Genomic DNA, 23,536 nt, shown 5'->3' with positions numbered 1-23,536 from the left:
TACTATATCCCTGCCTCTTTGCTTAAGAATTGGGGATGCAGAGGGCGCCTGGGTGGCTCAGGCGGTTAAGCGTCTGCCTTCGGCTCGGATCGTGATCCCGGGGTCCTGGGATCGAGCCCCGTATCAGGCTCCCTGCTCAGTGAGCAGCCTGCTTCTCCCTCTGCCCCTTCCCCCCAACTCATGCTCGGTCGCTCTCTCTCAAATGAATGAATAAATAAATAATCTTAAAAAAAAAAGAATTGGGGATGCAGAGATAAAGAGACAGTCTCTGGACAGGGGAGGGGAGGCAGGGAGTGACTGCTGGTGGCTCTGAAGTTTCCTTTTGGGGTCATCATGTTCTGGCATTAGACATAGGAGGTGGTCACACAACATTGTGAATGCACAAAATGTCATCGAATTGTACACTAAAATGATAAATGGTTTAAAGAAAAGGAGAGAGACAGTCCCAATCCTGTAGTTTGTAGGTATAGGGACAGATAAAAAATCCTGATACCATATGAAAGGCAGGGGTGCCATGGGCATCAGAGGAGGGGAGCTGGGCAGAGTCAGGGACAGATTCTGGGGGAGGTCAGGTTTGAGCTGGGTCTTGGGTTGACGGGGGGAAGCAGGGTGGTCTGAGCAGAAGGACAGTGTGTGAGCAGGGCCTTGATATTGCTGAACTCTCAGGCACAGGTGGGTATGGAGAAACACCAGAGCTAGCAATCAGGTCATAAAGGGCTTTATAAGCCAGTTACGGGGATTGGGCTTTATTCTGAGTGCACACAGGAGTTATTGAAGACTTTGAAGCCCTGAAGTGATCCCATCTGTTTTCTGGAAGGATCAGTTAGGCATCTGAGATGTCAGCGTGATACTTAACTTCTTAGCACCAAAGTCCTTAAAGATGAATGTCATAAATAAAACTAAAGTTTTAGAATTTAACCCTTAGTATTTCAAGGGTTATTATTACCTTTTGCCCTGTGTACTTGTGAAGGGAAAACATAAAAATGCCTCATTCCATTGACCGAAAACAAAGAAAACACAGTATTACTTACGTTTGCTTAAAAAAAAACAACACATTTTTCAATTGGTAGGAATGTGGGGTTGGAATTGATACTGGGTTCTCTACTCCGTTCCGTTAATCAATTTATCTTTCCACCAATACCACACAGTCTCGGTTTCTGTGGCTGCACAGTGAGCCTGGAAATTGGGTGGACTGATTTCTCTCACTTTACTCTTCTTTTCAAAATTGTCTTAGCAATTATAGGTCTTTACTTTTCCATATACATTTAGAATAATCTTGTTTGTATCTACGAAAAATCTTGCTGGGATTTTTTTTTTTTTAAGATTTTATTTATTTATTTGACAGAGAGAGACACAGCGAGAGTGGGAACACAAGCAGGGGGAGTGGGAGAGGGAGAAGCAGGCTTCCCGTGGAGCAGGGAGCCCGGTGCGGGGCTCGATCCCAGGACCCTGGGATCGTGACCTGAGCCGAAGACAGACGCTTAACAACTGAGCCCCCCAGGCGCCCCTTGCTGGGATTTTGATAGGAATTACACTACACTTACATATTGTCTTCACCATGTAGAGAGCCTTCAATATAGAAACATGGTATTTCCCTCCATTTATTTACATCTTCTTTTGTTTATTGCATCAGCATTTTGTAGTTTTCAGTATCTAAATCTTATATGTATTTTGTCAGATCTACACCTAAGTATTTCATTTATTTTTGGCAGTTATGAACTCTATTTCTGTTTTCAGTGTGCACACATCCATTGCTTGTCTGTAGAAGAAATACAATTGATTTTCGTATATTTATCTTGTATCTTGTAACCTCGCTGTGCTCCCCTATAAATTCTAGCAAGTTTTTCTTGTTGTAGATTCCTTGGGCTTTTCTATGCAGACAATCACATCACCTGCAAAATGAGACCGTTTTATCTCTTCCTTTCCAGTCTCTGTGCCTTTTCTTGCCATATTGCCTTGGCTAGAATGTCTAGCACCATGTTGGGAGTGCTGACAGCAGATGTCCTTGTTCCCAGTCTTTGGAGGAAAGCGCTCAGTCTTTCCCCATTAAGTGGAGTGTTACCTGTAGGTTTCTGGCAGATGCTCTATTTACCCCTTTGTAACAGTATTGACTAGATGTGTCTTCCGGTCCTACCTTCACCCATAAACTGCAAGGACGCTGTCACAGCCGGCCTCCAGCACAACCCCAGTGCTCCTGGGATCGTGCCCCGGGGCAGCCCCTCCCCATAGAAGAGGGCAACCTGCGTAACAATAGGACGCTGGGAAAATGGCGGGGTGTCACCTCCAAATGTGAGTCATCATCGGAGACACTGAAGTTTCAGCCTTGCTCTCTTAGATCATGGGCTCTCAGAGAAGCTGGCCCTCCATCATGAGGAAGCTCAGACAGCCCTCAAGGAGCTGAGGCCTCCTGCCAACAGCCATGTGAGTGAGTCACCTCGGAAACGAATCCTCTGTCCCCAGAAAGTCTCGGTCAACACGTAAGCCGACGCCTCACGAGAGGGGCTGAACCACAACCACCTCACTAAGCGTCTCCCAAATTCCTGGCCTACACAAACGGTATGAGATAATCTTTACTGCTGCTTTAGACCACTCAATTTTGGGGTAACTTATAAGGCAGCAACGTGTAACTAGGGAGATGTTTGAGTTTCTTATTTGAATCCGGCAAAGAATGGGCATGGGCTCCCTCATAGAAAACGATGCTCGGCTGACGGGCATACGCTGGTACCTTTTTTGAGGGGGCGGCCGTCAGGCCCTGCAAGGACTTATGGAAACGTATAGAACAACTTTCACCCCCACAGTTCTACGTCTAAGGATTTATCCTGGTTGTACGTGCACCTGTGCATAAAGGAGACGTCCTCCCATGCCCGTCTGCAGGGCCCGTGAGAGTGTGGAACATCTGTGCCAAGGGGCTGGGCAGCCGAGAAAGAGCAGCCCCCCCCCCCCGAGGAACCATCACCAAGATGTGTGGGAGCTGACAGAGGCAAGCGGTCTTGGGGGCAGCGGTTTGATGATTTCTGGGAGCTCGGAGATGCCGAGATCCAGTCCCCAGGGAGCATCCGAGAGACGCTCTCACACAAGCACACTTGGGTATATTCACAGCAGCGCTGTTTGGTTTGGTTTGTTTTTTATTTTTTAAAAATATTTATTTGGGGAGGGGGAGGTGCAGAAGGAGAGGGAGAGGGAGTCTTTGAAGCAGACTCCCCCCACTGAGTGTGGAGCCCCACACAGGGCTCCACCTCACAACCCCAAGATCATGACCCAAGCTGAAACCAAGAGTCGGGCACTTAGCTGCCTGCACCATCCAGGCACCCCTTGGTTTTTAAATTTATTTTATTTTTTTTATTTTTAATGTCCAGCATTTATAATATGAGGGCCAGAGTTTTCTCCCCAACTCAAGTTTATACACTTTCGATCGGCTTGTGAGGCCAATAGGGATACTTCTTGTCTAATTTGGTTTCGGGGAAGACTTCATTCGGGTCCTCAATGGTTACCTGATCAAATGGAATTATGTTCTTCATCTTCTCCAACTCTTGTTCATATTCCTCAATCCTGGCCTTTGAGAGAGACAAAAACTCAGCACAGCTCTTCACATCGGCTTTTTCTTCAGCATCCCCCTGAACAGTATACCTATCCTTGGGCATGGGAACCTTCAGGGCATTAAACTTCTCCAAGTCGTCTACCATGCCCAGCCTTTGCCACATTGGCCTTGTCGTAAGCCCCGTCGATAGCAGGTGGATTCTCGGGGAGAGTAGCCAACCTGGAGGTAAGCATCTCCTTCCAGGACTTCCGGGAGTTAGCAATGGTCTTCTGGTTTTGGGGTATGATCTCCCCAGAAGCTACCCAGCCAGTGGCTTTTAGAGCAAGTTTTCACCCAGCCATTGTGAGATCCTTCACCGACCCCAGCGGTCCATGGTCCACAGCAGCAAGGAACAGAATGGGGTTCTCTTTGGTTTGTTTTTTATTTATTTACTCATTTTTTTTTAAGTTTTTTTTATTTATTTGAGAGAGAGAGCACATGAGAGGGGGGAGGGTCAGAGAGAGAAGCAGACTCCCTGCCGAGCAGGGAGCCCGATGCGGGACTCGATCCAGGGACTCCAGGATCATGACCTGAGCCGAAGGCAGTCGCTTAACCAACTGAGCCACCCAGGCGCCCTCCTTGGTTTGTTTTTTAAATAAACTTTTAATTTTAGAATACCTTTAGATTTTATTTATTTATTTATTTATCTATTTATTTATTTATATTTTTTAAAGGGTTTTATTTATTTATTTGAGAGTGAGAGAGAACGAGAGAGAGAGAGCACAAGCAGGGGGAGCAGCAGGCAGAGGGAGAAGCAGACTCCTTCCTGAGCAAGGAGCCTGATGCAGGACTCCATCCCAGGACCCTGGGATCATGACCTGAGCCGAAGGCGGACGCTCAACCGACTGAGCCACCCAGGCGCCCAACCTTTAGATTTTTAGAAAGGTTGTAAATTTGATACAGGGAAATTCTTAAAATATTCCCTGCCAATTTCGCTTATGATTAACCTCTTGCTCAACCACCGTCCATCCACTTATTCAAACTAAGAAATTAACATTGGTATAACACCGTTAACTAAATGACAGACTTTACTTGGATTTAAATTGTTTCCATGAATGTCCTTTTTCTGTTCCAAGATCCAGGATTCCACATTCCATTTAGAAAACATTTTTTTTTTCTTAAAAAGGAGATGTATTGAGACATAATTTGCTTACCATGTAATTCACCTAGCTGGTGTACAGTTTAACAGCTTTTGGCGTGTTCGCAGAGTTACGGAAATACCACCACTGTCTAATTCCAGAACATTCTCATCACCCAAAAAGCAACCCATGCTGGGCGGTGGTTACTCCCCATCCCCTCCCCCATGCCTGGCTCCCACTCATCTGCTGTCCATGTCTGTGGATCTCCCTGTTCCAGACATTGCATGGAAACAGAATTGCATGATATGTGGTAATTTGGGACAGGCTTCTTTCACTTAGCATGATGTTGGAAAGCTTTGTTTATATAGCAAAAAAAAAAAAAAATCTAAAGATCAACAGATGAATGGATAAATCAATTTTGATATATTCATATAGTGAAGTGTATTCCACTGTGAACATGAATGATTTAAAGCTACATCTGTCGTCTTTGATGAGTTTCAAAAGTAATATTGAAATAAATAAGCCAGTTGCAGGATTCATGATTGCCAATAATTATAATATCGATGATGATGGCGGCCACCACTTAACTGAGTGGCAACTAAGTACCAGGAACTGTTCTCTTTGAGGACTGCTAATTGATCATACATGAAGTAAGAGATCACTTCTATAAGGTTTTAAAATGTGCATAATAGGAGTGCCTGGGTGGTGCAGTTGGTGAAGTGTCTGCCTTCAGCTCAGGTCACGATCTCAGGGTCCTGGGATCGAGCCCCGCATCAGGCTTCCCGCTCAGTGGGGAGACCGCTTCTCCCTCTGCCCCTCCCCCTACTCATGTGCACATGCTCCCTCTCTCTCTCTGTCAAATAAATAAAATCTTAAAAAATAATAAAACGTACATAACAGGGGCACCTGGACGGTGCAGTCATTGAATGTCTGATTCTTGGTTTTGGCTTGGGTCGTGATCTTGGGGTCGTTGGATCAAGCCCCAAGTCAGGCTCTGCTCACGGTGTGGAGTCTGCTTGGGATGCTCTCTCTCCTTCTCCCTCTGCCCCTCCTGCTCGTGCTTGCTCTCTCTCTCTCTCAAATAAATAAATCTTAAGAAAAGGAAAATAAAACGTGCACACTACTCCGTGTTTTTTATGGACACTTACATAAGCGGTGAACGTACCAACATGCGTAGAGACGATAACCGCCACGTTCAGGGCAGTGACTTCCTCTGAGGTGGAAGGAAGGAGGTGGAATCAGGAGGAGGCGCAAGGGGCTTCGAGCGTGTCCCTGTGATGTCTGATGTCAAGCCGGGTGGTGCCCACGGGTGTTCGTTTCAGTGCCCCTTCAGTGGGCCCGGCCCGGCATGCTTAATAATTTTAAAAAGAGCAAGACTAGTACAGAGCAGTGTGTAGAGTGAGCTATATTTGGGTTTTAAAAATTATTCATACGCATATGCTTGCAGATGTATGCGCAAGGCCAGGAAAGAAGCGCAAGGCCAGGAAAGGATCACAAGGAGTCCTTAATAGGCACAAGCTCTGGGGGTGGGGCGCCCTGGGGTCTGGTGAGCCAGTGGGGAAGGGAGAGACGCTTTTTCCGGATCATTTTGGATTTCATACCATATGTATTTTTACCACTTGATTAAAAAGATTAACCAATCTGTCTTTGTTTATTCCCTTTGGCATGGGCAAGCCATTTCCCCGTAAGACCTCATTTGCCCCCACAAGTTCCTGGGGCCACCGGGATCATCGGTGCATATTTCAGATGAGGACACTGAGGGGCCCAGAGTTTGCACAACTCATGGACTGGTGGCTGGTTCCCAGGTGAGGTCCCACCTTGGACAGTGAAGCTTGGTGGGTGGCTCATCCAGGGCAAGTCTGTTGGCTCCTTGGCACAGGACGGAAGCGGCCTCAGGACCGTGGTGCCTTCCCTCTGGGCATTCGGCATGGCTAGATGGGCTGTTCTCCGAGGTGTCCCCTTGCAGAGTGGAGCGTTACACACTCAACGCTACACAGCCACATGGGACATGGTGGCGCTTCAGCTGCCCCCTGATGCTGCATCGCTGGAGGGTTTGGGGAAGGTTTATTTTGCAGGGGTTGCTTTAGAGAAGAGGTTCTCCAACTGTAGCAGGCATGGAGGTCACCCGGAGGGCTTATTAACCCAGGTTGCTGGGCCCTGCCCCAGAGCTTCTGATTCTGCAGCTGGGGGAGAGCCAAGAATCTGCATTTCTAACCAGGTCCCCAGTGACCCCGCTGCTGCTGGCCCAGGGACCAGATGTTGAGGACCCCTGCCTCAGAGCCTCCTCTCTGTACACTGTAGACTGATGGAGCCACAGGGGACAGTCCAGGGACAATCCCAGAGAGCAGAGGTACAAGCTGCCCACCCTCCAAAGGTCGCCTGTGTGCCAGGCTGGACTCCCACAAGCTGCAGCGTCAGCACCACGGTCTGCCACCCACCCCTCACCCACTCCGGTCGGATGTGGATGGTGGATACAAGGCATTGTTTCTCTAACTTCCCTTAAGACCCACCCCAGGAGGGTGTCAACCATACGGATTTAGGGCTTCCTCTGGTTTAAAATAAAATAAAAAGGTCCTGAGCAGACCTAACCAGTTCACCTCATGTGAGCAAAACTTAACCGAGCTCATATCGTGAACAAGAAAGCAGGTTGTTTATTTATTTATTTAAAAGATTCTATTTATTTATTTATTTATTCGACAGAGAGATAGCACAAGTAGGCAGAGCGGCACGCAGAGGGAGAGGGAGAAGCAGGCTCTCCGCTGAGCAGGGAGCCCGACGTGGGGCTCGAGCCCAGGACCCCGGGATCATGACCTGAGCAGAAGGCAGACGCTTAACTCATGGAGCCACCCAGGTGCCCCGAAAGCAGGTTATTGTGAATGCCTCTGATCATCATAAATGAAACCCACGTTGTCTCCCCCAAATGGTGTAAGATACTCCTATTTACCCAATTCCCTGCCATCTGGAAACCCCCAACCTAGTAACCATTCTTGCTTTATAAGCCACCCTGTAATGCCACGCCCCTGAGCTTCCTACCACTTTCAAATCTGAAATCTCCCTGTTTGAGAACAGTTTGTTTCTCCCTCAGTAAAGTATTCATAGAGTAAAGCTCTCAGAATTTTGACACTTCCTACTGAAACCGGATGCTGGGGAGGAGGCCTGGTAATCTTCTGCTCACAGACACCCCCTGGGAGCCGCAGGGAGGTGAAGTGAGCAGTTCCAGACCAGTCTCCCCAGCAGGGCCTGGGCCTTGCTGGAAAGGTAGAGTCTTTGTGCCCCAACCTGTTCCGGGGGCCTGAGCTGTACCTGGAAGCCTGAGAAGGAGCTCAGCCCCCCAAAGAATTGCAGCCTCCAGAAACGGGGCCTCAAGTCTCCAGGGAGGAGCCCTCACCCACTGCTGGGGGGAATGTAAAAGGTTGGCCTTTGCAGGAAACAGTCTGGTCGTTCCTCGACAGGTTCAACATGGAGTGAACACACGACCCAGCAACTCCACTGACGTCCGCCCCAGGGATCTGAAAACAGGGACTCAAATACATGTACACGTGTGTTCACAGCGGTACTATTCACAACAGCCAGAAGATGGAGACAACCCACATGTCCATCAACCGACAAAGGGAAAAATGAAGCGTGGTTTACCCCTCTGATGGAATATTCTTCACCCACAAAAGGTGTCACTCGCTACACCATGCATGACCCTTGAAAAAAAGCATGTGCAGTGGGAGAAACCAGACCCAAGAGACCACGTGTGGTGTGGTTCCATTTACATGAAATGTCTGGAATAGGCAAATCCACAGAGACAGAAAGACTCCTGGTTGCCCGGGGCCCCAGGCAGTGGGGGAGAGGGGATGACGGGCAGAGGGCTTATCTTTGGCAGGACGGAACTGGACAGTGCTGATGGCCGTACGGCATTGTGAATGCGTTTAATGTCACTGGACTGTGTACTTTCTTCCCTTTTCTTTTTTCTTTCTTTCTTTTTTAACGTAGGCTCCACGCCCCGTGTGGAGCCCAACTCAGGGCTTGAACTCAGAACCCCAAGATCAAGACCTGAGCTGAGATCAAGAATCCGACGCCTAATCGACTGAGCCCCCCAGGCGCCCCTGGACTGTGTACTTTCAAATGCTCAGTGAGGAAGATCTACCTGGACACTCTTGTGACCCCACATGTTCTCCATTCACGTTCCACCTTTTAACACAGCCGCAACTTTGTTCCTGGCAGCGCTGTGCCAAGCTGACTGCTCCCTTTCCCGGGCCGCCTTGCTTGTAGGGATGGCTTTAGAAACCACCGTGGCTCAAGGCCATGTTCGTAGACACTTCCGGGAAAACATCGGCCTCCCTGGTAAAGCGAAGCAGACACAGCGGACGTGGTCTTCCCCTCTTCTTCCTGACTTGGGACAGAATGTGATGTGTGGAGAGCCAGCAGCCTTTTGTTGCTGTGAGGCCGAGACGTTGGAGGGAGAGGCTGAATCTCAGACGTGACCATGCTGAGCTGTTGGACCAAAGCCGGGGACCACCAAGGAGGGCCCTGCCCTTCATCCATGTCAACACCACACCCCTGTCGGGAACCTCCCGTGGTAGGCGCAGGGCGGCGACCTAGCTGGAGGAAAGTCCCGCCCTCGTGGAGCTTACGCTTTTGTGTCCTACGGAAAGAACAAGGCACTTTCGGTTTAAGCCACTTTTGATGCGAGTTTCCATTATTTGCAGCCAAACGCTGTTTTTTAATACCGATCTGTTTCCAGGGATGGGGTGAAGATGCTCCCAGCTGTGCGAGGCGGCCCTGTCCAAGCGGCTCGCAAGCCCCGAGCCTCCACCACGGGTGTCTTACTCGCCCCCACCGGCTGCACCCCGTTCCCGCCCCCTACAGTGGGCGGGGCGCCCCAGCCCCAGCCCCAGCCCCAGCCCCAGCCCCAGCCCGCCTCCTGGCCCCGGGGATTGGCCAAAAGCCGCCCCTCCTCCAGGCGGCCAGTCACGAGTCCTCTCCTTTGCCAGTCGTGATTGGTCCTCGCGGGGCACGTGCTCCGCGGTCCCTCTGCCAGTCTTGATTGGTCCATGCCTGGCATGTGACGCGGGGGGGGCACGTGACCGACAGGCCCAGCGTCCTTTGCGGCCGAAGCGGCGCGCCAAGGCGGTGGCGGCAGGTGGTGACGGTGTACCCCTTGTCCCGGGAGCGAGGGACGTGCGGGCGTGAGACCCCCTCATGCCCCGTCTGTACCCTCGTCCCGCCAGAGCTGTGGTGGAGGCGCTCGGGGTCCGCGCGGCTGCCGCCTCCAGAAGCCAGGCCCGAGGTAGGCGCCCCCCACCCTGTCCTCCAGACCTCGGCAGGCCCGCGGCTGAGCCCCCTGTCCCCGCCCGGCCACCCACCGCCCCCTCCACCTGGGCAGGGCTCCCATTGCGGCTCCCGTAGCGTCCCTGAGAACTAGGTGGCTCTAGAGAGAGCAGGTGCCTGGTGTCACGGGGCGGGGGGCAGGGGGCATGGATGGGCGGGCCGAGGGCAGGAGTCCCAGGAAGCTTCCCTGGACGGGGAGGGTCAGCAGAGCGGCCGGCGGAGCCCTGCGGTCCCTGGGGGCCGTCGGGGAGTCTGTCTTCCTTACCAGGTGTGGGAGGCCCGGATCAGAGCTGCAGGCACGGGCACGGTGGCGGAAAGGGTGCAGCTGCGGGAGGGCTGAGGCTGTGAGGGGCCGGGAAAGAGTGCACGAGCTGGGGCAGGCCAAGCTCCTGGGGCATCTCTTCCAGAGGCGTGTGTGTCGGGGTCGGGGGGCGTCAGTAAGCAAATTAATAGGCCAATTTGCGGTAGTAGTAAGGGCTGGGAGAAAGGAAGATGGGGAGATGAGAGAGTGGGGTTGGGACGAGCTCTTCTGTGACTCTGGTGGTCCAGGAAGCGGTGTAGACACAGGGGAAGAATATTCCAGATACCAGGGGGAGCCGGCAGAGAGGAGGCCCTGCTGTGGGAGTGTGGCTGGAGCAAGGTGAGCAAGGAGCAGCTTGGACGGACGGCCGGGCGGGCAGGGCTCAGGGGGCCCCGGACGATGTGGGCCGGGGACTGGAGGGCGGAGCTGGGGTCCACGTGGCTGTTTCTGTGTTGTTGCTGTGACTGCATCACAGCCTGCCCTTCATGCTGTATGCAGCCCTCTCTCTTTACGGTCTCCCTCCCTCCCAACCAGAAGGAGGCGTTAGACTCTCCGCTTCCCGCACCCCCCCCCCCCCGCCCCGCCCCCGGCTGCTGCCGGGGAAGCTGGCCGCCGAGCCTGTGTGGGAGGTGGGGGCTGGGCTTTCCTGGCCGCCCCGCCGCTGCTGAAGGTTTCAGGCCATGCACTTCCCCCAGAGTCTTGATGTCTTTACTGGGACCTTTGTAGTCACATTTATAAACTCTTGCTTCAAAACGGAGCCTTTATTTTTAGCTTGCCCAGATGGCAGGCTCCAAGACCAAGGGAGGGAGCTGCTGCGCCGTTGGCTTTCTGTTACGCTTCAAAGCCGCGTGGGCCTGTCAGACTCATTTTCAAGCTCATTCTGTAGCCCTGTGCCTGACTCCTTGTTGCTCGTTCGCTTGGCCTCTCTCCTCTGCCGTTGAGGGTGATTGGGAAGGGGCAGGAAGGGGCTGCCCCAGTTCTGACTGGCGCAAGGAGGCCGTGGGGGGTGGGAGAGAACACGCTAGCATCGGGGTGGGGAGCTGTCTGTGCGGTCAGTCTGTGGTTGCAAGCGACAAAAGCAGGCTCTGGCGGACTTAGGCCACAAAAGAACACGTTGGGAGGTTGCTGGGTGGCTCAGGGCCACGAGAGGAAGAGTTGAGCGGGAGGGCCTGGGAAGGATGGGGCCCAGGGCAGCTCTGCTGTCTTGGTGAGGCCCGTCAGTCTTCGGGATGAATTGTCCCCGCTGCCTGTAGGTCGTGGCTGAGAGCATCCTTTCCTTACCAGTAAAGGAGATGGTTCATCTTTTCCACACTGGCCTCATGGATTCTTGAGAGAATTAAAGCAGATGCCACATGTCACACATCTCTAAGCTGTGAGCCTTTTATAATGTCAAGTCTTTGAGAAAGCCTGTGATCCCGAGGTCCTGGCTTCCCTGATCCTGGTCGAGGGCAGTGGGGTAAGCAGGTTGCCTCTGAATTCAGTCTCCTCTTTCCACACCCTTGCGGTGATTCAGCTGGGAGGAAGCCCCACCTTGCCCAGCCTCCTGGGCCCCTGGCCCTGCACAAATGACTTTGGAGGGGCAGAGCGGGGGTGTGTCCTTGTCATCAGTGGTAGACCCTGACCCCAACCAGCAGTTCTCGGGGTGCCTGATGGGGGTTCTCTTTCCTACTGATGGACTTAGCCATGGAGGTTCTGTAGCAAATCCTGGTTCTGCTGTCACTGTGGACCGTGGCAGGACTTCACTTTCTGTAAAATGGGGCTGTTTCTACCGCAGGGCTGTTGGACACTCAGTGGGTGCAGTGCTCTGGATGGTTCCCCGGCGTAGAGTGCCCCCAGGAGATGTAGTGTTATTTCCAGCCTGTGCTACCTGTTGGGACCATGCATGGAAATAAACTGACCTCTGCCTTGTGCTGTGGTCGCTTCCCTGGCAGTTCAAAGGCTGCGTTCTCCTCCTGCTCTCTGGGCCCTGGGGTTTGAAGAACACGTTTAAGTCCTTGTAAACTCCTTGGCAAGACACACTATGAGCGGGTGGGCAGTGGCAGGAAAGCTTGATGGCTAGGAGCACAGGACAGGTGTGCCGCCACCAGATGCAGCCGAGATCAGCTGTCTTCACGCTCAGACCCGCTCACCTGGCTGCCCTGAAGGCCAACCTGCGATTTCTCTGATCCTCATCTCCCGTGGGGCCCAGGGCTTGCCTGCCCATCCTCCTTGCCTGGTGCCTGTGGTTGGCGCTGGGGCACACCCCTTTGACTCGGGACACTTAACACGCTTCCAGCCGAGGCAGCAGCAGCATGTGGAATGGGGACCCCCAAGAAACCCCACCATCTCTCCCGAACCACCTCGTTCAGATTCTCGGATTATCGGCTACATTTGTGGCCTGAAATGAATAAGTTTGGGTCTCCAGTTGACTTTGGCCTGGTACATAGCAGCATCGATGCTAGTCTCGTGAGATAAACAGGCACAGCCTGCAGAGGTCCTTGCTCCCTTGAGACACGTGTTTGGCAGAGGGCCCAAAGACGTGGCGGTGGACACGGCGCACGGCGTGTACCTGTCTCTTGACGGGCTGAGCCATCTCCCACTGCCACTCCGGCTGTGATGACTGTGGCCCCGCAGGCCGGGCAGCGGCTCCTGAGGCACTCTCTACACCCCAGACAGCTTCTAAGATGACAAAGGCCCTTGCATAACTTGCAGCACAGGGAGTGTAGCTCCACTGGGCCAGAATTCGGGGACTTCCTACGTCATTTTACTTTCCAAAGAGAAACGGACTCTGTGCTGGCACTTCTTTCACTTGTAAACATTGGAAATAGTTCTGTGATGAGAGGCCTCAGTCACTATCAACAGATATTTTGTTAATTTTTAACAAAAGCTGAAAACAACACTGCTGACTTCGAGAAGCGGCCAACAAAGTGCCGCCGGGGCGACACGCCGCCAGGGAGGCAGGCGGTTGGCCAGGACTCCTGTCCTCTCTTCTGTGGGGACTCTCACGCACACCGTGTGTTAAGTGAAAGTGATAGAGCAGAGAGCACTTTTGATGGAAAATTAACTGATAACACACTCTTATTTCAATTTTCTTTTTATTTTTTAATTTAAATGACTGCGTATATTCCACAGTCTTAGGATGAAGGCTCCAGAATCATGTCTACGTCTTCTCAACATTTCAGTTCTCGAATCGGTTTTTACTTTACGTTGTGCATTGATATGGGCTTCTCAGTTCAGAAAACAAGGCACTAGAACTATTTTATCAGCTACATTAATACAGTGAAGATATATGTATCCTTTCATTAAATATACAGCATTTGAATACAATATGGTTTTATGCAGATCAGGTTCAAAACACCCAAGGCACACACTTTATTTTTTTCCTTTTTTTTTCATTTCTGTATTTATTTGAAGGCTCATATTAAAGTTTCAGAATTGCTATAAACAGAGAGTTCCAGAGTAGAAGCAATGGACAGTGATTGTTGTAATTTTAAACACAGAACGGTAAAGACTGAAATGCAGAGACATGTTACAGGAACAGTAAAGAAAGAAAGTCACGGCTACGGCACGGATTGGAAACTGAAGTGGTCAGGCCTGCTGGCGTCGGAGGGACCGGTTTGGAAATGACCGAGTCCCCACGGAGCGCGGCTGCACTGGGGGCAGCCGCGCTGTGCTCCCCCAGCGCCGTGGGACTCCCGCCTGCTTGGCGTGTACATGGAGAGGTACAGGTACAGACAGGTGCCCCGGGGCCCTGGTTGGTAAAATGCCTCAAATAAAGTACAAGTCAAAGAAAAAGTCTCCCGTTTTTTTCCTTAAGACAAACTGATACATGAACCCAGAAGAGGTCTAGAAGAAACCACTGGAGGTGATGGGGGTGGTTAAGGGCTGGGAGAGACCACCGGACAGTGAGGCGGGAGGCTTAAGGGAGGGTGAACTATGCAAGACAGGAGGATTCGAATTTTTCCTGAACATAGAAACACAGTGGCTGCCGTTCGAATGGAGAATGTGCCAACATAGAGGAAACTGTCCGGGAACTAAAGACATCAGGTATTCGTTGATGAGACCAGAGATGAGGTTCAGTGTTTAAAACATACTTCCCTACAGACAAAGGGATAGCCCATGTCTTCCCGGCTCAGTTCTTCGCCAAAAGACACAAATTCTCTTTGCCCCAAGCCTCAGGGCCTGCTTGCTGACCCAAACATGGCTGGCTGCACGTGAACCAGAGAGGCCGCCCGGTTCTGCCACCCCACGGCCTGGCGGGAAGAAGATGAGCAGGTGGGGGTGTGGGGGACCCCCCCTCGGCGCCACCCTCACTTCCGTCCCAAACCAAAGGAGGGCCAGGCCTCAGCTGGGCTCTTACAGTAGAGCTCACGGACGTGCACGCCGACACGCACACGGCTCTGAAACCACGCGTGTCTCCGTCTGCCCTGGGAGCGGGTGGAGGGGAGCCCGGGCGGATGAGCTCCGCAAAGGGAGGGCTCTTACTCTTCGAGGGAACGCGGTGCCTGGTCAACCTCGTGGAGCTACAGTGGTGACCGTGTCCGAGGCGCCTACATCAGACTGCAAGTTGGCAGCTCCGGGTCCACCCGACAGCTTTCACTGTGTGCAATCAGAGCCACAGCCTTAGTGCAATCGTATATTTATTTCTCTTACAGGAATTTTGGTTGCCATACAAGAGATTGAAGGATCGGGAGGAAGTGCAAATTACAGGAGCTTGTTTTTTTGTTTTGTTTTGTTTTTTTTTTAAATAAAGTTTTAAAAGGAATAAAAGCACAAAAGTAACAGCAACACAGATAATGCGAACACAAGTTACACAAACCATAGTGTGAAACATATTAGCTTCTAAAAAAACAAAAAAAAATTCGTTAATGGAAAAAAAAAATCAGTATTTGTGGCCCACACACACAAAGTCATTGCCAGATCACCTGGGTAATGCTTGCTTGTTCGGTTAACTCAGAAAAAAAAAAAAAAATCACCATTTTACTAACTAAAGTACCACAAATAATCCACTTTGTGATATGTAAAGTTCAGCAAATCAACAGTCACATTGAGTCATTTTATATTATATGAATTAACTTAAAATGTGCACAGACACCCTGGAGAAGGTGTCTTGGCAGGTATACATAATTTACATCTTGAGAGATTTTGGTTTTGTATACACAATGTTACAGAGACTAGGCATGTAAATGCAATTTATTTAAATTACAGTAGATAACAAAAGTTGATCTTGAAACCCGGAATAGTATTAACATGATCTTTATATGAGCAGTTTGACTTGGGTGCCACCATTGAGGTCATGGAATAGGGCCTGGTCCTAATGTGTCCAAGGGGGGGCGGGGAGGGAGAACAGTGGGCGGCGATCTCAGTGAGGAACTATTGCTTTGTGTAGCAACACCATCGAATAGGGCTAGAGATGGGTTCATCTTGGCAACATGGGTTACTCTGTTGGTCAGTGCAGGTTCTGCGGGGTCCTGCGACTTTTCTAGAATAAGACAAGGCAAAAATAAGTGACTGCCCAGCTTTTTTTTTTCTGTCTTGCACTCTGCTTGCTTCTGGTTAGTTGCCTGTGGCTTGGCGTCTCTCTAAGAAAGGGAGTGGCAGCCAAAGTCCAGTGAACCTAAAGCCACCAGGTGGCAACCTAGCAGCGCCTTCCCTTCCTGTCCTCTCGTTCTGGCGTGTTGCCTGGCACTGAGCGTGGAGGTAATGCTGAACAGGAGACAGAGGAGGGAAGAACCAGGGTGAGCGGTGCACTGACTGAATTTTGCTCTATCACCAAAAGGAAGACAAATAATGGCCCAACCACCACCTTTTTGTTTCCTGAACACTCGGCAGGTGGCCTCAGTAGGCCACCCGTGGCGTCCCCAGCGCACCCCACGACTGAGAGACGGAAGGTGCACAGGACAGAAGCGCCTTTGTGTTCAATTGATTTCACGTTGGATCGGGGCATTCAAATACAGATTGCCCTGCAGAAGGGTTTGGAACACAGAAAGGTCCAAAACTCAGTTTCCAATTCAGGGGCATGTGGCTGGAAAAACTGTGTGTGTGTGTGTGTGTGTGTGTGTGTGTGTGCACGCATGTGTGTGGTGCGTGTTTGTTTTTGGAGAAACTGCTGCATTGTGAATTGTAACCACTTTTGAAGAAATAATTGTCCTTCGATGACGAAGTTCTAGCAAAGATAGAAAATATAACACAGCTCTGCTGGTTCAGATGCATCCAAATAAGGTTGATTTAAAAAGGTCATACTTTTATAATTCCACAGAAATAGTGTTATTAAATCACAAAAGTTTTTTTTTCTTTAACTTTCTAGCACTGAAGTGGCACAAAGGCTGCCTAGTAGACCAGCCACTTTTTTTTTCTTAAAATATTGTGCTTATAAACTATCTGTACAACTATTTAAACTTGCAGTAAAGAAAGAGATTTTAAATTGCTAAATTTTATGTGTTCATTCTAGAGCTGTTCCAGACCTAATCAGACACTTGATTGTGAGCGTAAAGAAAAGAAAGGGGAAAAAAAAATCGTGTTTTTATAATTAGAGATGGGCTAGGCTAGTTCTGAAATCATAATAAAAGCCAAAACCTGCTGTTCGAGTTTCTTCCAAGTGTGGGAGAATGTGCTGGAGGCCTGGCTGGATGTCCGGTGGCTCCCCGTGCAGGTGGCAACCTCCCTTGGAAATCGGAGGTATTGTTACGGGGGGGGGGGGACTCCAGGGAGGAGAATGGGCACAGCTCAGGAAAGCCTTGCGAGAGGGGCCTGGCGCAGCCCGGGAAACCTCCCTGGCTTCCCTTCCTTCGTTTGTCTGCCTGCACCCTCAGCCTGTAGCCCACCGTGTGTTCTCAGCATGGGGTCCGGTCTAGACGCCGTACCCACTGGGTGCTCAGGAAGCCTGTTGTAAGACAAACTGGGGGGCTGCGTGGACAGTTGGAGACAGAGGGGGAGAGCCCCCAAGTACCATCTTCCCTGGCCTCAGAGAGCAGAGAGGCTGTCTCGGCAGAGATGCTCACCCTGGGCCGGGCTCGGACCTGACATCACGGCGCCCCACCTGGCTCCGGGGAAGATGCGGTCTCCTCCACCGCAGCACGCGCCCACCGTTCACCTCGTGTCCCACCCTCGTGTTAAAGTGGACGCTCACCTGCTCTGATTTTGCAGAATGCAACACACTTTCAGTTTAAAAAAGAATTGCGAAAGGCAGAGAATCCCCTTCTCACCGTCCTGGAGACACTCCTGGCAGATGACTGACTGCTCTTCCTCTGGAGGGGACTTGGGACCCAGGCAGCCACACACTGGCTGCTTCCCATAGCCAGGTCTCCCCTCCTCCTTGGAATCGTGACTTTGTGCTTTGACTAACTCCGTGTGACATCTGTTTGGCCACTTTGGAATTATGCTAATAGATTTGCAGAAATAAAGAAAGAAAGCTAAGCAAAGCTGGGCACGATCCCATTCAGACTCCCCACCACGACCAAGAACTTCATGGCCAGAGAACCACGGATGCACATTGCAGGAGGAGATGGGGTAAAGAATCCAGAGGAAAAAAAGATTCTCTACCTTTCGGGCACCAGACAGACAGGTCTGGGGTGTCTTACCGCAAGCAAAGTAGAGGAAAGAAAGGAGCAAGTGAGCTTTGAGTGCCCTCCTGGAGGCCACAGACTGAGGCGGGCCTGGGGTGGTGAGAGCTGCCCGGAAAGCAGAGGAGGGAGGTCTCAGGAGGTATCTAGAGGACACTGGTGTCTGCCTGCAAGAGCAAGGGTCCCGTGCTAAATCGACGGGGGCATCCCTGGGACCGGGCAAAGTGAGGTCACCTGCATGCTGGGAGGCAAGCTGTGCCTCTTTCCGTGGTGGTAGAACTCCCTCCCCGTGTCCCCTGCTGCACAGAAAGAGCCCGTGAAGCCCACATGGAGAGTGGGGGCGTTTCAAGGCCTTTGCTCAGCCACACCTGGACACACTTGGCATTTCTTTGGGTACCAGGAGACAAACCCATGGAATGGGGTTGGTGCTCACAGACTGTGCTTGGCCGCCCAAATATTTCAGTAGAAGCCCATCTCTACTTATAACAAGAAGTCTGTAAAGGTAAAGAGCAGCCACCCTTATCTGTCCAGCAGCTGTTTCAAAGCCCTTTCTATGTTCATCCGGTGCCCGACCCGAGTCACCCCAAGATCTATTAGGTCTTCCTTCTGAAGGTTTGGTAGGTGACTGCCGTCAATCTCATTGTCCATGAAGGTCTCTTTATGCTCACCCAAGTTTAGACTTTCCAGCCAATCCGCCACGTCTGGTTTTGTCCACAGGTGCACAGGCTTAGTTGTAAAAGGCTTATTTGAGATTGGCTGTTGCAGTATCGAGGGGGATGGCGACCTGCTGCGTCCCGCCGGGTTCAAGCCAAACAGGTCCCCGGACGGGGGCTGGCTTGGAAGGCTAAAGACCTCTGAGAGAGTGGGAGAAGGAGCGGCAGCAGCAGCGGAGAGGGGGGCAGGCAGGATCTCTTTGCTCAGCTCTGTTGGCGACACCACAGGACTCGGGGCACGTCTTGTTCCTGAGGTCCTGCTCTCAAAGTCTGCGGGCCGGCTCTGCAGAGTGATGGGCTGCGAGGTCCCCGGGCGAACCGTGAAGGTCACCGTCGTGCTCCGCGTACCTGAGACGGTGCTCATGACCTCTGGACTTCTGAAACGGCAACAGAGACAAGTATCACAAGCCGCGTCACGACATGGGTCAACGGGATGCAGACCGCCAAGGTTGGGCGAGGCTGGGGGGGGGGGAAGACACTCTAGGGGCAGCCTCACTGGCAGTGAGTGGACGACTTGCCATGCTAGGACCGGGGCAGGGCAGAAGGGGGCAGGAGGCAGAGTTCTGAGAAGAAGCCACAGCACACCAAGGCGGCCCACTCACCTGGCCCCTCGAGGGGGTGGCTGCCGGGTGGGGGCGCCTGCACCTGCACCAGGTGAGCAGGGAGGGCCAGAGCGGGGCGGCCCGGGAGGCACTTTTAAGGGCTCACTCAAAGACTTGAGGACGGGACCTGAACAAGGTCCGGCTCCCTGGGTGAGACATGTCTGGTGATGTCACCAGTACATCACCAGCATAAGCAAAGGGCAGCTTTTGCCTCCGTTTCGGCACGTAGAAGGAAGAACACCCTTGGGGAGAGACCCTCCCTCTTAACTGCCTGTCAGGCCTTGGGCTTTTCTGCTTGAAAGGACAAGTGCAGGGAAGGGTCCCTTGCAGGCTGGTCCTATTGCAGTGAGTGGGAAGCCCCACACCTACTTGGGGGCACTCAGGGTTTGAAGAAACCATCCACGGACCCTGAGAACAAGGAGTAACTTGCTAGAGTGCAGTCTGTACTGACCCAGGGGGCTAAACCCAGAACTGCTGCGACTTTGGGTCCAGTGTCGGCGGGGCCATTTGATTGCAGAATGGAGTGGGCGCGCCAATGTGTTTTCTCTCCCCACATGAAGGCAGTGTGGGAAGCTCAGTGTCGGTAGGTACGATCCTCACCAAAAAGCAGAAATCTGAAAGGAACCCCCTTCTCCCAAGTGGCCAGGGGAGTCCTTGGGAGTCCCCCATGTCCTTCCTGCTCTGGCCAGGCAGGTGAAGCCCGAGGGGTTGGAGTGGGGTACACTTGCGCCTCTGAAGCTCGGCCTTTACGGGCCTCAAGGAGACGCTGGATGACCTGAGGGGAGGAGACTGCATCTCAGTGCCAGGGAAGTCTCTGGTCTTTGTGCTCACCTGCACAGGGCCCCCTCCCGGGGTCTGGACAAGGCCCACGGGAGGCTTTCCAGCCACATACAGAGAACAGCCACGCCTCTGGGCCCTGGTTCATGCTCTTCTCTACTGTCCCCAAGTGGAAGGCGTATCCATGCTCCCAGCCCAACAAAGCCACAGCCAACAGGGGAGGTGGCAAGAGTAGTTGTGTGTTTCTTGTCTTTTGGGCTCATTCATGTGAATGTGGACCGACCACCCACCCCCTTCCGGAAGGATCCCTCCTACTATGGGTTCCTCCTCAGGATTTGGACTTAAGATGTATGAAGCCTGGCTCCACCTAACACCAGCGTAGGCACGTTTTAGCCTGTGAGTCTCCATGTCTTCATACGTGAAATGGGCTCCTCTCCCTCCCAAGTGGGGAGAGTCGGGGTAGGGTGTGTTCAGGAGTGCGTGAGGAGCCGCACAGGTGCTGCCATGGTGGGTGATGAAAATGGACAAGGACAGGGATGGGGGGGGCTCTGTACACGGAAGGGTGAGCTGGGCACGAGGCCCAGTCGGCCCGTCTTCTCCCTGGCTTTTCTTTGCTGCTGTGTGTTTTCTCTGCCGCTGATATGTGGGTACAAGCACCCACATGTCATGTCAGCTACCTGCGTGTCTCCAAGCTCGTGACACTTGTGCACCGGATGGCAGGCTCAGCTGCTTCAAGGACGGGGTGTGGAAGCAGCAGATGTAGAGGGGCCTGGGTGGACTCGCACTTCGATCCTGACACAAGCACTGCCAGGGGCAGGTGGATGCGACTGGGCCAGGGACAGCCACCCCCAGAGTGTCCCCATGTAGCTTCCTGGAGGGCCACGTGCCCCGGGTGGGATCTGGTACAAACAGGAGACTTCCGTCAAGAACCTCCGGGGCTTTGGGTGCCGGTTACTGGTGTACTGGTTATACTGGCCGGTAAAGGCAGCCCCTCCACCACTGCCAGGCTCGGTTACTCCAAATCCAGAAGTAGGAGCCCCGATGGTGCAAGCTGTAGGGACGGGGAGCCAGCACCTCTGGGACCTAGATCAGGTTCTTGAGAGAGGGGTGGAGCAGCAAGGGTTTAAGGGGAAAGCTGCACGTTCTGCTGCTCAAGTAGGATCGGAAGACCCACTCCACTTCCAGCTTGGGCCGAAGCGTGCGCTGGCGGGGAGTGCCGTGGAGTGTCCATCAAGGTGGCCCGTGCCCTCCCTGTGCCTGCTCCACGGCGCTGGGGCACCTCTGTTTTGGGAAGACTCATTGGTTCTGCTTTGATACAACAATTAAGCTAAGGTGGTTGAGTAGGCGCAAAGCCGCTCCATCCAGAGGTGATCTGAGTTGTTCATTAGGGCCTAGAACCTTTGGGGAAGAGACAAGTTTTTTGTAAAGTGGGTAAATCTACAAGAGCATCTTTGCTCAGCTGTTGCTTTGTAGTAACAGTCCTGATGTGCTTTTTCTAGAGGTGACACTGCATGGTGACAGTGCCCATGTCCCTGACTCTGGGTGACCCACCAGGGCAGCACAGTCAGGGAAGGATCCCCCAAGCCCGGGCCACACTGAACAGCGGGCACCTCCGAGCCAGAGGGTGGCCATCCGACTGTTTCCAGGTAGCTGGGATGGTTGTTTTTTTTTTTTTTTGAAAAAGGAAAGCCTTGCAGGCAGCTGTGTTTGTTGCTGGAAACAAAGAGCAGGCTTTCCGCACACACTGGTGGGCGGGGGAGAAGGGGGAACAGCACACACCAGAAATCAAGGCAGTTTTGTGAGTGGCACTTACTTCTGTTCAGCATGACCCTCTTCTGTGAACACCCATCACGAGAGCACATGAAAATGACAGAATGGAATGGCTTGAGACAACACTGCAAAATTAATTAAAATTAAAAAAGCAGCTTTCTTTCAATGGCTGAAATGAAAGCGGGGATACAGATGTTGGCTGAGCATCTCCTGAGGCTGGTTCCCTTTTGGCCGAGGCGGCAGGCGGAGTGGGCAGTCCGCCTCGCTGGCCAGGACAGAAGATGAATACGGGCGTCGCTTTCCTGTTTAGAATGGGAAACTCACGCCCCTGCCTTCTCTGGCTTGGGACAACGTGAACGTGAAGGAAATTATCCAGGGAGAGCCTGGTGAGAAAGCGAGGATCACAGCATTGGGGGGACATGAGCCTGTGCCCGAAGTCCTCAGAGGAACAGCTCGTTGCTAAGACCCTGACGAGGGCTCCCAGGCCGTCTGTCCTTTGTCTTCTGCAGCTTGGCAAGCCTAAGTCAACATTCCTGGTGGGGGCAGGCGCCCCGCGGGTACTTGTGCTTTGCTTCAAGTCTCCACCGTGAGCCGAGAGCCCGGCAACTGATCATGGGGGAGGGTGCCAGATCTGGCCGCGCGCTTGGGGCCAGCGGAAAGTCGCCGTGGAAAAGAGTAACCAGAGAGCCTGAGAAGCAGAGCGAAGGCCCTCCCCGGGCTGGCCCATCCTGCCCTCCTTCTCGGTAGCTTGATTCCTCTCGGTTCATCACGCTGACATTATTCACTGGATCCTCCTGGCTGTAGAGATTGGTACGTTGCTAAGCAACCACTGGGTTCCCGGGTGGAACACGCAGGAATCTGTCGCCCTGATTTAGAACACAGACACACGCACATGCACACACCCTCTCCTGGATCAGCGCTCTTTAGGCTGCCTTTTTAAATCAAATCCATATGGAAAACGAATTAAAACAAGAATTGAGAGCTGACACTCTCAGAGATGCGTCGTTATTTCATTAGCCAGAACCAGTTCACTGGGGTGGGGGAAGGCAGATTCAAGTGGCTTTTTCAGTGTGTTTACAGATTCCATCTGGCTCTTGAACAGCCACTGAATGTGGGCTAGAGGCTGCTCGGTGACACCGGTGAGCTGTGTCGTCCCGCACGCGAGCTGGGGCAGAGGCTCTGAACTCATTTGGCACCAGACTGTCCCAGGGTGACCGGCCCCACCTCTGTGTCTCAGTTACCAGGGCCTTCTCGTGAGGAACCCGTCTCATGTGGACATGGCACTTATTGCCGAAGTGCTCTTATGAAGTGGCCCTGGGACGGGAGGTGGGGAGGGCAACCGAGTCATTCCCACGCCTGCCTAAGGCCTGAGCACTACCCTGTGTCTCCCTGGCTCCACGCCTGGGGTGTGTTTGTGCCTCTGACACCTAGTCCTCATGGCCGCCATGAGCCCTGAGCACCATCGGGGGCCTAGGCCCACAGTCGGTGTGTGGTGTCATGGTTGCCCGAATGGTGGGCGGGTACTGTTTAGCTTGTGGCCCGATTGGCACGTTAAGTGACTGGGAGCGTGGGTGGGCACCTTGGGTCTGTCAGGAGCCGGGGTCCTCCTGCCAGAACGTTCACATCCAAGCAGGTCAAGAAGGCATCCCGTTTTCAGGGAGCAGCATTCACCCCCTGACGTGCTCCTGCCGACCGATCCTAACATCCGGACGGGCAAGTGAGAACCTAAGAACCACACCTGTGATCATGGGGAAAGGCTGTAGCCGGACTGGAATAACCCTCCTCGAATACTGTCTACAAGAAAACACACCAAGAGCAAATTCCACGATCTCCTGGGCATAGTGCTCACCCAATTAT

The 23,536-nt window shown here is 52.5% G+C and overlaps 1 protein-coding gene across 13 annotated transcripts in view; it reads right to left on the bottom strand.

Annotated features, from left to right (window-relative positions):
- Positions 1 to 18,336: 18,336 nt before the first annotated feature.
- SHANK2 (SH3 and multiple ankyrin repeat domains 2) overlaps positions 18,337 to 23,536 on the bottom strand; it is a 427,977-nt gene continuing 422,777 nt past the window's right edge. For all 13 annotated transcript variants that reach the window (XM_088018088.1, XM_088018082.1, XM_088018083.1 and 10 more), the window contains one exon: positions 18,337 to 18,907. In XM_088018088.1, the coding sequence (XP_087874214.1) occupies positions 18,337 to 18,907 (571 nt within the window). The remainder of the gene's footprint in view (positions 18,908 to 23,536) is intronic.

The sequence above is a fragment of the Eumetopias jubatus genome, unplaced genomic scaffold (assembly GCF_037043125.1).
Source record: "Eumetopias jubatus isolate StellerSeaLion01/CBP00866 unplaced genomic scaffold, mEumJub1_p1.0 scaffold_13, whole genome shotgun sequence".
Lineage (NCBI taxonomy): Eukaryota > Metazoa > Chordata > Mammalia > Carnivora > Otariidae > Eumetopias > Eumetopias jubatus.
The sequence above is the reverse complement of the archived record's forward strand: the minus strand, read 5'-3'. Positions and strand labels throughout refer to the sequence as shown.